This window comes from Stylophora pistillata, chromosome 4, assembly GCF_964205215.1.
Source record: "Stylophora pistillata chromosome 4, jaStyPist1.2, whole genome shotgun sequence".
Lineage (NCBI taxonomy): Eukaryota > Metazoa > Cnidaria > Anthozoa > Scleractinia > Pocilloporidae > Stylophora > Stylophora pistillata.
This window is the reverse complement of record NC_142522.1, coordinates 23,847,648-23,861,631: the sequence shown is the minus strand read 5'-3', so window position 1 is coordinate 23,861,631 and position 13,984 is coordinate 23,847,648. Positions and strand designations below refer to the sequence as shown.

The 13,984-nt window shown below is 38.2% G+C and overlaps 2 protein-coding genes across 3 annotated transcripts; one reads left to right on the top strand and one right to left on the bottom strand.

The window, feature by feature from the left end:
• Nucleotides 1-946: 946 nt before the first annotated feature.
• LOC111335180 (large ribosomal subunit protein uL18) lies at nucleotides 947-5,583 on the bottom strand. The gene is made up of 8 exons (XM_088756693.1): nucleotides 5,508-5,583; nucleotides 5,275-5,344; nucleotides 5,037-5,152; nucleotides 4,299-4,433; nucleotides 3,200-3,402; nucleotides 2,246-2,423; nucleotides 1,556-1,644; nucleotides 947-1,095 (listed from the first exon to the last, which is right to left on the bottom strand). The coding sequence occupies exons 1-8, from the start codon at nucleotides 5,508-5,510 to the stop codon at nucleotides 984-986; spliced, it is 906 nt and encodes a 301-aa protein (XP_088612819.1). The 5' UTR covers nucleotides 5,511-5,583; the 3' UTR covers nucleotides 947-983.
• Nucleotides 5,584-5,863: 280 nt separating this feature from the next.
• On the top strand, nucleotides 5,864-13,914 carry LOC111335203 (caspase-8). Of its 2 annotated transcripts, none has more exons than XM_022941056.2 (4): nucleotides 5,864-6,361; nucleotides 9,216-9,374; nucleotides 10,341-11,165; nucleotides 11,564-13,914. In XM_022941056.2, exons 1-4 carry the CDS (start codon nucleotides 5,965-5,967, stop codon nucleotides 11,773-11,775), a joined length of 1,593 nt encoding a protein of 530 aa, XP_022796791.2. In that variant the 5' UTR covers nucleotides 5,864-5,964; the 3' UTR covers nucleotides 11,776-13,914. The 2 variants fall into 2 exon arrangements, with proteins under 2 accessions (XP_022796791.2, XP_022796790.2); XM_022941055.2 differs by having other exon boundaries at nucleotides 5,865-6,361; nucleotides 10,338-11,165.
• The last annotated feature ends 70 nt before the right edge of the window (nucleotides 13,915-13,984 follow it).

The following is a 13,984-nucleotide window of genomic DNA, read 5'->3' as shown; positions in this document are numbered from 1 at the left end:
ATACAAATCGGCTTCGTGTTAACTTGATTAAGATAATCCACGTATCCAAATTATCAACCGGGGGTCAAACGTTTACGCCAAAAAGCACGAATATCCTTGCTATGAACGAAATTAGAGAAAAAGCTTTTAACAAGTGAGCTCGTATTCCACAGGCCACACCTCTTTTCAAGCACACCTACACTACAAACTTCGTGAAATGCAAACAAAAAAGACACCATTATTTCTGTCAATATGCTATCTTTTAGCCGGAAATTACACAGGTGAAATTATCACCGAGCGATGTTCATTCCCACCATGCAGTTCCATACTACATAAATTCATGACTCGTTTCTTGCGGGGAAGTAGATATTTTTGGATGTTCTGGTTTAAATTATCGGGTGTAACTTCTCTTGTTTCACCATTTCTACTAAGAGCGTTTGACATGTCAAGGAAAACTTTTAATAAATGCACTGCTTTATCAATTCATTTTCGTTTTGTTCGATGGTATTAGGGCTGTTTTTTTCTCTTTTCTTTAATCAAAGCCCACTCCTGCTCGAAAAAATTCCCTGTTGCTCGGCAGCTGGGAGTCTATAACACGGAAGGGAAATTGGTATATAATCACAAATGTAAGGTGTGAATCCTCGTGGAGTATTCTTTTGATTATTTTTTTTTTTTTTTTTTTTTTGTTCCAGGCTAGAGACGGGAATCTAAAAATTGAATTCCCACAGTAACTTGTTGAGCCATGATAATAACTCATGTTCAAAAGATTTTCGCGGGTCTGATACCTTGTGTTTGGTATCAGCAAGCATTGGAATTATGATAGTCATACAACAAGGCCAAAAGGATAATATGCATAAGAGGTACCATAAAACACAACAACAGTGGTAATGGAACACACACTAGCAAATACATAAAGGAAAGGGAAATTAAAATTAACACATAGTACAGTGACCATGACAAAAAAAAATCAGCTCTTTAAAGGGAGTTTATTTCAATCAACTGGCTCATTCATCGTCCTCCTCTTCTTCATCTGCACCCTGCTGCTTCAGGAAGTAAGCTTTCTTTTGTGCAACACGAGCCTTGCGCTGTTGGAGTGACATCTTCTTACGGTTATGCCTAGACAAGCAAAAAATATGACTTTTTTTGTATGTTCAAAATTTCCTTGCCAGGGCAACAATTGTAACCCAAGTCCACAGTCGGAGAACCAAACGAGTTTAACTTTGTGTATTAAACTGATTGACAGTTGTTTCAAAGACTTTAAAAGGCACACACACAAAAAAGATAAACAAATCAAAACAGAAATAAAAACTTGAAAGAATATGTGTCTTCTATAAAGTAATCTAGTATATGTTTAAGGTCAAGGGCATCTGGCTAAATTACCCAGTTTATAAGCAGTCAACTCAAAAATAAACCCCAAAGAAATAATCAACAGCACTCTACTTCTTGATAAACTCCTTACCACGAGCTGCGCTTGATAAGCACAGAAGAGGACCTGAATCAGAGAGCTCCACATTGTAATGCTGCCATAGCGACCAACCAACTAATACATAAAAACAATCAGTTTAACAAAGCTAACCTCTTTGGTGTGACTTCCTTCTTCTGTGCAGGCTTGGCCTCAGGATCCTGGCGAATGGCTGCGTGGGCTTTCTTGTAGAGCTCCTCCATCTGTCAACACCATGGAATCAAGAGTCATTAAAGTTCACCAAGAATTTCAAGAACTGAAAGGTTTCATGACAAGTCTATTCAAATTGAAGGACTTGATGGTCAGTATTTAAGACTGTTTTTTGTTGCTACATTGCAACCAAATTGGTTACCATGGCTTTATAAAAAAAAGGTATGATCACCAGTTTAGTAGGTCTTGAAATTTAAAACTAAGGCCCCTTCTTTTTCTAGTAACCAAAGCTTTATTTCTGGCAACCATTTTAAGGATTTAGCTTGCCAGATTTTGACAATAAAAAGTTGTGCTTGGAGCACTTTAGTACAAAATCCATGAGATCGTGGCACATAAATTTATTCAGAGTGTATCAAACTATATTTTTGGTTTGAATTCACTGACTTGTCATAATGATACTCTTCCATTGAATCAGATTGATGGATAGGAATAGGTTGGTCTGCCCACCTAATCAGTAGATTGACCTGTTAACCAGCCATAACCAAAACTGAATTTTGCACCCAGGAATACTAAGATCATTATTAAAGCATGTACATAGTATCATTTTGGTCCACAAAAAAATAACATTCATCCAACAGAAGATGAAGTCCTTACCTGATCTGGTGCAATGCCGTTCTTAATGTACTGAGAGAACTGTTTCTTGTAGGCCTCTTCATCTTGGTCTCTCAACTCTGTCATGTAATTTGCCACGTGCTGACCAAAGATGTGATTACGATGTATTTCAGCATTGAAATCTTTGGACTCGCTATCATAACCTGGGAAACGCTTCATGCTGCGGAAAATGACAACACAGATGTAACTGCATTTTTCATCAATACTTGGTAGGGGATGTTAATTTCCCACACACGAGATTACAGTGTGATGGATGTCCTCCCCTGGGGTGGGAGGGGTGGGTTTATTGAGCCCGCAGTAATTGGTGCAAGCTGTTGCGGTGTCCCTTCCAGTTGGCGAAGCTAAATAAATCAATCTTTAAGGTGAAAGCACTTTAAATAGAAGACAACATTACTGAGCAACAAATTGAATCACAAAGACTATTAACTGCAAAACTTGGGAATGAATTATGAGACAGCACCAGGTCATGAGTATCCAGGAACTGATTCTTTTTCTGTCTCATTCCTGTTGTAAATTTTACCACATGTAAATGAAAAATAAAGGAAAAAAAGCAAATACAAGCAAACCCAAATAAAAACATACTGCTTGACAATTTCCTTCCTCACTACATTTGTGCTTGACAGTATGTGAAAGAGGCAAGGGGAATTTAACCCCTTCACTCCCAGCACAAAGAGACAATTCTGTGCATTGTCTGTGATACATTTCTTACAATTTTATCTTGGAAAATTCCATGTTAAATAAAACAATAACCCTTATTAATATTTGTATATGATAAACAGATATTATTCCTTGGTCATTCTTGGAAGTGAGATCAATCCTTGGCATGAAAAGATACAAGTCAATCTCATAATTTCAAATCAATATGCCAGGTTCTGGGATCATTGGATATTTTTCATTTCACAGCAGGTTTCGCGTCTAAACTGTATTCTGCATTACCTATGAGGGATGTCAAGGCCCCCATCTACAGCTCCTTTCAGAGCACCAAACACCCTTGCTCCAGTGGTGGTTCTTGCCAGTCCTACATCCAAGAAAGCCCTGAATGCTCCTGGAGATCCATCAACACTCTCCACATTGTACTCTTCTCCATTGACCTCATCTGTTCCCGTGTAGATCTCATGCAGGTTCAGCTTGGTGAGCAGCTGTCACAAAAAGTACAGAAAATAAGGTAGGTAAACAACTGCTACTCAAAACTGCCAACTTGAACATACAATTTTCTCCTAGGCTTGACAACAATTTGCAGCAGCTGAAAATTGTAAATGACAACAACTTCCTTGCTCCTATTAGCTGAAGAAAGAAACTCAAAAGTCACACTGGGGTTTTTACTCTTACCAAAGTGGAAAAGGGTAAGTTACAAGTACAATGGCAGTTGCATACCCTGGTCATTCAGAAACATTCAGATATGTAGGACAAAGAGAACGGAGGACTTTTTTACAAATATTTTAAAAGGATCAATTGTTATTATCATTGCTTTAGTCGCAAATTTTAGTTTTTAGATCATAGTTGTCTTGAGATTGTAAAATACACTTGATAATTCAGGTCCTTTACTGCAAGAGTTTAATAAACTAGTCATTCATTCTAGTCATTCATTTATTCATATGTCTGGGGTTTACATAATTATATTGATCAGTGGTTGCTACTGGTTGAATGGGAAAGAGACACCTCAAAAGGGACCCAACCAAACCCAGACAAAAACTCTTAACAGAAGGCAGAAACAGGCCTTAAAAGAAGTTGCAGTTGACTACATGAAATATCAGAGAACAGAAATTTCGTACTGTAGCATGACTTTGGTAGTACATGAAGATAAGAAGGGATGACATTTATATAGATATAAGGGGGAGGGGAGGGGGGGAACTCCTGCTATAAGTTGGGAACCTCAACTTTGTAGAGACTGATTGAGTTACTTGTTCCTCTTAGTTATGAAAATGTAGCCCAAACATACCATCACACCTTTCCTAATTGAAATACACAAACTAATCCCGAAAGAAGAAAGCTAAAAACAAGATAGAAAACAATTGTTCAGAGCAATAGTACTTACACGACGTGCTAGTAAAAGACCAGTGCAATAAGCTGCAGCATAATTGGTCAACCCGACCTTGATGCCATAACGGGGAAGCTCATGTGCATAAGCAGCACTGACAATTACATCCCCTTCCAGTTTGGCATACGCTATCTGCAACACAATAAGTGAGTGAAGTAAAACTTTGCATAGTTCAAATAACATTTGTATTTTTTCTGAGTTAAAACCTCTGACAAAGCAATGTTTTACAGAATACAGACGACAAAAAAACAAAATAGATCTACACAACACTGGAAAAAGTTGGTTTACACCAAAGACAAAAACTGCATAGCTCAAATCAACCATCCCATGGCTGAGTAGAGAGAAAAGAAAATTTGTATTGAATAAGTATTTGACCAAGAACACACCACAGGATGAGCTGGACAAGTCTAAACACCCAGAGCTCAGCACACTAACAATAAGGCCAGCGGATCTACCACTTAAACCCTGTTCATACTGCATTAATGTGATCCAGAACCTCAGTTTTCCTCGAAATCTATCTTCTCTCCTAACAATTTCATAGCAATATCAAGTTAACGGGCTACGAGAGTCATAAAAAGATCAGCTGGGAGACGATTCTTTGAAATCAACCGAATTCTCGATCTGGTTAACACATACATTAGAAATGTGGGGTTGCACGATTTTTTTTTAAGAAATAACCTACACACGATACTTCACAAGCTTAGTACTAAGGTAAGTTACAAGCTTAGTACCAACCTGGCATGTGATGTCCTTGTTAGTAAACCGAACGACAAATCGATACTTAGGCGTGTTATACTTGTTCTTATCCTGGGTCACCAGACGTTTGCGGGCATAATAATCGGTTTTACCCTCTATTATAAGAACGAAACACAACCATGTGACAGTGAGTTCCTGTAGCATAGGAAGATTCGACTTAAAATGCAACTGCGAACTTAAGGGCAGTCTGTAGTTATGTACTTCAGGTAAAACTGACCTCGTCGTCTCTTGAATTTGACCTGGAAACGCTTGAAGTACGCTTTGTTCTTGATTACTTTGACAAATCCCTATTTGGAAAATTAAAACGTTTTAAGATGGAAGTCCCACTTTCATAAAATCCATCTGGAGATATCTCTACCATCACACCATCCCAAATGTAAGAAAAGTCATCAAAGGAACAAAATATCATCAATTCAATTAATTATAGCGTTCTTTTCATTTAAATCTTACCATTTCTAGGATTAAATGAGGGAAAATTTAGGACACCTCAGGTAGCTTCGGCTGGAGGTTGACAAAAAAAAAAGAGGAATCACCAATGGTAGCGCGCGGTGTTTGTAGGGATTGAAAGCTTCATGATGTCATACCGGAAGTTGATGGAGTAGCATTATAAAACGAGTCTTAAAATAATATGGCTAAAGGATTGTTTACTTAGTTACAGTACATATCAAAATGAGACTTCCAATAAATTTGAAATTCGTGAAAATTTATCCGAAACTGCTTTTGCCTAAGGTGAAATACAGTATGCAGTAGCTGAATTTGATGTGCTTTGACGATGACGTCATGGTAGGGAAAGTCCCGTAACCCAGTCCCTCTCATGCTTCTGAATAAAATCAATATGGCCTCAGTTTTGGAAGAGACGACGTTTGAGTGTTAAGGGTAATTTCGAAACTATTTGCTCCTGAACAAAATGAATAGTTCCTCTGAGACTAACAGTATCCTGTACAGGATTTCTAACGAGATGAGAGGTCAGGATCTTCAAAATATGAAACATTTGTGTCACGGACAGATACCATTGGGTGATCTCGAAAAATCGACTAGTCCAAGTGCCTTGTTCCAGATCATGCTTCAGAGGAGATTGATAAGTCCTGGTAATTTGAGTTATTTAGATCGCTTATTGGATCAGATTGGTAGAGCAGATTTAGCACGCAAGATTCAAACTAGCGGAAACGACACCACGATGGAAACAGAGAGCGCTGTGTCTAGCAATCCAGCCGACAAGAGTTATCGAGCTTTCCTCATGAAACTCAGTGATGAATTAACGAGAGATAACGTCGACTCGTTGAAGTTTGTTGCTGATTTACCAGGTAATTAACTTGCTTTTATATTCTGCTCCATCAAACCGTCCAAAAAAGAAAGCAAACAGATAGGCGAGAATCCGGGGGGACTACCACATAAGAATGCCCGGAGGTCGGGAACTATAGGTATATGCTAACGCAGTCGTACAGTTTACTCAGTAGAACAACATACTCACAGAACAACATACTTCTATGAGCCATGAAGTTTCTTTTTTTAACAATTGTTCTCATCTCTTTACCTTGTAGAACCTCATTTATCATACCCTTCAATGTTCAAAGTGAAACTGAACTTGAATTTATTTTTTATGTATCTGTACGGTGAGGGAATGATACTGTATCTGAAATTAAGACCCATGCTCACACAATAGTAACATTCTGCTATGAGCAACCAATTTTCCTCTCCCAACCAATTGCCCCTAGTCATTTTTATTTATTTATTTATTTTCCTAATACTTGCTCTCCATCTATGCGATGATTCATAGCAAGAAATACCCACCCATCCTACCCCAGGGGAGGACATCCATCACACAGTAATCTCGTGCGTGGGAAATTAACATCTCCTGCCCCTAACCCTGCAGGAGACGGGACATCCATTTATTCGTCCCTATCCGAGAAGACTAGAATATCCAACCATTTCTTGATGTTATAAAAATTAATAAAAAAATAATAATAATAAACAGTTTTTAATGTGGAAAACCACTTAACTAGAAGCTAGTTTACAGGTTTTCCACCAAACAACTGAAACAAATAATTCAAATTGAAAAGAAAATTATTAAGAATCCCAACTGGCCGAAGGCAAACCAGCTGGCTATATTACAAGCATGGCCGAGGATTTGAAACTCGGGGCTACCGTGAAACAAATCCAGGTAGTGGCCAGGGTGGGACTTGAACCCGGGAGCGGCGGATCGCAGGTCTGACACGCTGACCACTTGAGGTTTTAGTTGTAAGTGAATAGGGAAAGCCTCCTGTGGAAGAAAAGAACCCTTATGTTAAATAAGGTCACACCCACCTCTTGACAGTATGATCCTTCCTGTACAGCCATCTTTCATAAGGACTATTTGCTTAAGAGGTCACTTTTTCAAAATGCCTTATTTTTTTGTCAAGAAACAATTGTTGTCAAAGGCTCTTTTTTTGTGAAACAACATTGACACCTAAACTGCCCGTAACCGCCCGAACCTCGCGATCGCCTCGCGCGAGAACGCTTTCCATCCTACCTCCCATACTAAGTGGAGTTTTGTCCCCAAACTTCCTCTTTAGTTTGCAGATCAATAAGCCAATCAGAATCGGTTGTTTGCGCATATATTTTTTCGATTTTCAGGGGTACTAGAGGGGTATAACTCTTTGCGTCTTCACTAAATGATCAAATTTGAAAATATGGCATCCACGCGGCCGACCCTCGAAACTTTCAGGTTGGATTTTTCGTTCATTTGCGATCGAGTTAGACCTTGTGGAATTCAGAATGTAAAGTATCAATGTAAGAATACTCTGCTTGGAAAAGAATGGATATCCAGGTCTTAAAAGTGACAGAATAAGCTCTCAAGTCAACGACACTACGATTCTCTAAGGCGATGCGAATTATGGACGTAAAGTGAAAACCGAACTTTCGGACTTCAAGCAGGGCCTGGCGACAATTTGACGATTCGATGGCCCGGTAAATATTATGCTCAAGTAACAATGTGTTCAAAAAGTATAGTTTAATAGAAGATTTTGCCTCAAATCGAAGTTTTTTCAGAATTTTCAACATAACGCTGCGCAATTTCTGGCCATGAAGGCAAGTAAACAACGATCTAAGCACGATGAATTTTACCGCGTGGGCTTTGTACACGTAAGAAATTCGTACGTTTTTCACTTATAACAGCAAATCAAAAACTGTTTTGAATAAATCTGACGTCCCAAAATATTTCTTGGTCATTTTAGTCTTGCTTCCTATAGTCCATTTTACAGTTGTGTGCTTGGTTGCCAAGCCTTTGAATGGGAGTGAGGCTAGAGATGACCTTGTTATGATACAAACCTTGCTGCCTTTCAAATATAAATCTCTTTGTTATCATGCTAACTAGATACAGGTCTCTATCACAACAAGGTCATCTTTAGCCTCACTCTGAATCAAAGGCTTGGCAACTAAGTACACAACTGTAAAATGGCCTATTGATAGATTCCATGGAACTTGAGATCTCTTCACTCACAGACAAATTTGCACATTCCCTTTTGAAACATGATCCACATGCCCATTTTCACACATGCGAAAATATTTAGCAATTTTTATCTTTCATCTTGATTTTTGAGTTAAAACGTAATATGCACCTATCACTTTTTTCGCCGGTAATAAGTTCTTTAATTAGTCCTCTTTCACTGGAGCTTGTTTTCTGGAAAAGCTGATTTTTAAAAATATACTGCGCATTGTGTTTTCCTTCTTGGTTTCTCCAAAATTTTGACTTTTCGTCGGCACGTGTTACACGTAAGTGTCAATGGGTTAAGAAAAGTGGGGTTAAATTTTGTCATGTTTTAATTGCCATTTATTTGATCTGAGCTCCATACAGGTGCTAATTAGTTACAAAAAGCAGCAAATTTGTGAAATGTTAATGACCATAGAGTTTAATCTTTGCAAGTGAATAAAGATTTCTGGGTAGTTACACTACAAGCAGGGCTCGACACCAACGGTAGCCCAGTAGCCACAGACTAATAGAAATTCAGTTTTGGCCATTAGTTTTCAATTTCCACTGGCCAGTTTGGCTAGTAAACAAACTGAAATTGTTGTAACATTAAGCTGTCACTACGGACTTTGCTAGTAAGTTGAAAAGTTAGTGTCAAACCATGAATAGGTTTAAGGGGTACTGGACATAATTTTAAATGTTGTCTTTTTCAGATGGCATTGATGAAAATGTGCGGAGTGGAAAAGACCTTTTTAAATATATGATTCAATGTGGCAGAATTGGACCTTGTAATTTGGACCACCTCGCTGACATGCTCCAAGAAATACATCGTAGAGACTTGGCAGAGAGAGTCAGAAAATTTCAGTCAGATGGTATGTTCCTTTTGTTTTTGAGTTCCTGTTTTTGTCTTTGAGTGAAACCAGGTGCAGGCAAACACTGATCTAGACATTGTATTACCATCACTAATATTGGCTAAATGGAAGTGTCCTCTTCACATGTAATATATAATGGAAGTTTCCTCTTAGTGCACTATAAGAGACTCTGCAGTTGTTAGCTCTATCTTATTATGTTAAGTGTTTTATTTTTTTTTTAGTTTTTAATGGAAAAATTGTGAGATAAATGCCCTTTCAAAGAAGAATATTTGGTCAATACAATGTGACTACTTAAAGTACTTAAATACAATTGGTTATCACCTCCTAAACTACTTTTAGAAATTACAAGTAAGGAATTTTTACTATATGTATGACAAAAATTAAATGGCATATCTGTAATCATGTCACTGGTCACATTTGGGATTCCAAAAGGCAAACCTTCAGAAATCTGTCTTCAAATGAACTAGGAATCTGATATGGATAGCACCATTTTGAATCTTGCTGAGACTGAAAACTCGTACCATTTTTTTTCTTCCAACTTCTGGCAATCCTCTCTGCAAGTAACTAGAACAGTAGCTCTTTGCCAGTGAGTTGAATATTTGGACTTCACAAATGTAGGGCCAGGTTGCAGAGTCATGAATGTGCAGGTGAAGATTCTGATTTGATGTCACGACCCTTGCCGGTGTCATACCTGATGCTTGGTTCTTACTGAGCCTGCTGCAATTTCTCTGGCATTTTAAAAATTGAAAAAAAATATATCACATCCTTTTTTTTGGCTTTTTCTTGTCTGATTGTTTTCTTCATTTAAGAAAAACATGTTAGACTTATGATGGGTGATAGGGACTTTTGGTTTAATAATAATAACACTAGAGCTGACGGAAAGTTATTTTGCTAATTTTCTGGTTGATTTTATGTTTTTTTGATAGCTTGTGTGTTTCATTTTTTTTTTTTTTTTTACTCTAGAAGCTGTAAGTCCTAGTGCTGCCAAAACTGAGTGGCCTGCTCAATCACCAATCAATGGCCAACGCCCATTTGCACCAACACAAGCTCCACCACTCAGACCTTTAGTTACTGGGAAGCAGCCAACAATGCATCAGATGGGTGAACCAAGACCACCAAGTGCACCTTTACTTTCTCCTGCATATTTCTTGAGAGGGCAGGGTGGAAGTTCAGATAACGTGGAACCTCGATTCCCTGTCCAGGCAGGAGCTAGTCCAGCAGAAATTGTTGCTCCCATGCAACAATTAGGGGTTGATGAGGAAGAAGCAATGCCTTCCTATCCCATGAGAAACCGGCCACGTGGTATTGCACTGATTATAAGTAATGAACGCTTTGAAGGAAACCCTGATTTGAGAGACCGCCAGGGAAATCAAAAAGATGTGAATCAGCTCCGTGAACTATGGCAATTCTTGAATTTTGATGTAATTGTGGAATCACAGCTAGAGTCACATGAAATGTATAATGTTATAAGACGGATCTCAACCATGGATCACTCAAACTTTGACTGTTTTGTTTGTTGCTTGCTAAGCCATGGAGCCAATGGAGGGATCTATGGCACAGATAGTGTATTGGTGGAGATCAAGTATATAACAGCCATGTTCAAAGGTGTGGCCTGTCCATCACTTGCCAACAAACCTAAATTGTTCTTCATCCAAGCTTGCAGAGGACAAGACTTTGATCGAGGAGCTCGGATTGAAGCTGATGCAGTAGAAAGCAATCCTGAAGATGCCATGAGGAATAATGCAGAGCCAAATGAAAGCCATTTTCTCCTAGGTTATGCCACTCCTCCAGGTAAATTCTCAGTGAAATCATTATGCTGAAAGGTGATTTACAGTCAAGTACCCCGTTATTTAAGCTATTCTACATCTGAATGTTTTATGTCATAAATATTTTGTCAGAGAATTCACTCACTGTGTTACAAGTTTGGTGTTTTGAAAGGTTTCTCCTCTTATCACAAACATAACATTGACCACTTTTTAGCAATGTTTTTTAAAGGAATATTTTTTGAAGTGTCAAATCTTATTTGCCACAAGGGAAAAAGACAATGGGATGAAAGACAATTTGATAAATAATTTGATTATCTATTGACCTAATACTGTACAATACTGTCAGTTTGGATGTCGAATTTTTACTTTGATTAATTAAATGTATGTGTGATATTTCTTTTGATTTCGAATTCATTCTGACAGGTTATGTCAGCTGGAGAAGTCAAGTCCATGGCTCCTGGTATATTTCCAAGCTCTGTGAAGTGTTCCGAAAGTATTGCGAGAATTATGATGTGACAACGATGATGGTAAAGGTCAATGATGAAGTTTCAGATGCGTTCACCAAGAGGGGATACAAACAGTGCCCAGCTCCTGTTGTTACACTCAGGAAGAGAATCTACCTCAACAACAACTGATTGGTACAGTCTTTCCACAAAAATTACTCCTTCAAAAAAAAAACTGCCATGTGTGATGAAGAGAGTATTTGTCCTTAACAATTTAGATCAGACAGGTGATGAGAGTAAAGAAAAATAGCAATTAAGGAACTAGTACTTAATCCAATAGCAAATTCTCCAAACTAACGATTTAAACGTCATAAGAATTGTATGGGAGGAGAAAGCAGAATTACTAATGAGATTGAAAGAGTGAAAGGTTTAATTGAGCTGTGAAAGTAGGTAGCAACTGCCTATCCGGTGCAGTTTTTTCTGTGCCTTCAGGCAATAAGTAAAGTTTCATTTCCATTTTCATTCAAGAGAACTAAAGGATTATCGGTGGTACTGCATGTTAACTCCAGTTTGGGGGGGGGGGGGGGGGGTACAAACGTGATTGAGCCTGCAGGTCGACCTTGAAAGGTTTCACTTTGCTTCTTTTTATACGTGTACACTGTTTAAAACGCAAGAACCTGCATTTAAAAGTTGACTCTGAAAATGTCATTAACTCTTCACACCCTAACGTCAGTATGAAACTCTCTGCACTGTTCTCTAGACTTTTCCTAAGGTACCTACATAATTGGGTACTTTGTCTAACGATCTCAAGCCTCTGGAGTTCACAATCATTTTCCTGTTTTCTTATCACCTTAATGTGTGATTCAGGGGTGATAATGTTGCAAGAAATTAGACGCCCATCACTCTTAGAGGTTGAAGGGTTTCATGTGGAGTGTTTGCATTGTTTTTCTTCCTTAAAATTCCTCCAATTTCACTAACATTGTGAAGACAGTAGACCCGTGCCACAGCATAAAACGCCACTTCAGTGCGTTTAAGGGTTGACTAGATCCTCTACACTAGGTGGTGGCATGGAACGTAAATGAACAACTGTACTCTTTGATCTGAGTTTTGTAATGTTTAAATGCGTGTAATGAACCGTATTTTTATTTTGCTTGGTTTACCACGCAGTAATTTGTGGAAAAGAATGCAGCAACCTAGTGAAAAGTGGAAGTGCGATATCACTTCTCAGCGGTGATTGCTGTAAGTCGTTTTTGTTTCCGTGTGGTTAAAAAGATGGCACTTTTTTTTTTTTATGTAAATCACGAAAACGCGAAAACACAAGTTTTAACCCAGCTTAAGACTACCTTCAATTGACCCTCAGTTGTTTAAATTTATAAAACTTAAAGATTTCATTTTTGGCAAGTATTTATCGGTGAGGTTACGTTTCAGCGTAGGCCTGAATTTTGTATTTAATCAAAACTCTAACAGAGTTTTGATTAAATACTTAATCAAAACTCTAACAGAGTTTTGATTAAATACTTAATTAGGACAGTGTAAACGTCATGCTTGTAAATTGACAGTGAAATAGGACAGTTAAAGGGACAGGTAACACGTCATGCTTGTGTAAGTGGACAGAACGCGTCATGCGCGCCCGCTGCAGTCGCGCATTTTGCCGAGTTGACTGCTTTTGTTTTTTTTGTTTTTTTTTTAAGGAAACGTAGAACCGATGTCTAGTTTCTTTCTCGAGTTTTGTCATAGTTTTGATTAACTGGTAACAGGACCTCGTGTCGTCCAATTCTGTCTGTAATCATACTCGTGATAAAAAAATCGGCCTTCCGCTTCGTGGTCGTTGGATTTTGTTAATCGCTCGTTTGATTATAGACCGACCAAATTGGACTCTACTCGGTCCTAATACCATTATAAATGAGGGTTTTAAACCCCTGGGTGTTATTACTCAAGCCGAGAATAGACAAAGTTTAAGGATATGAATGGAGGTTTAGCTTTTCCTTGTACAGTATATGTGCTTTACATGAGGAAGCTTGGGAAGGTTTCCGTCGAGTTTTTAAGACTTATAAAACCCAACACTTGCAACGGAGCGTTAGAAAGTTATTTCGTAGTGAATAGAGTTAAGGAAAATTGCATAAACTGCTTGTTATTTTGTGATGTATGTTCATGCTTGATGTTTTAAAAGGGTTTTCCAAAGCACATTCGCCAGCGGCTTAGGCCCATAAAAATCACAAGATACTTGCGCGTTCATGCAATTTCCCTCTCTGATTATCAGTAAGAATCATGTAGTTCTGACTCATGCTTCGATGCAATTAGTAGTCGAATAAAATGTTAGTAAAACAAGAAGTGGTTTCTCTTGACATTTTGATAGTCATGTTCTCAGCAAAATTTGTGCGATGAAGGCATTGGGTGATAA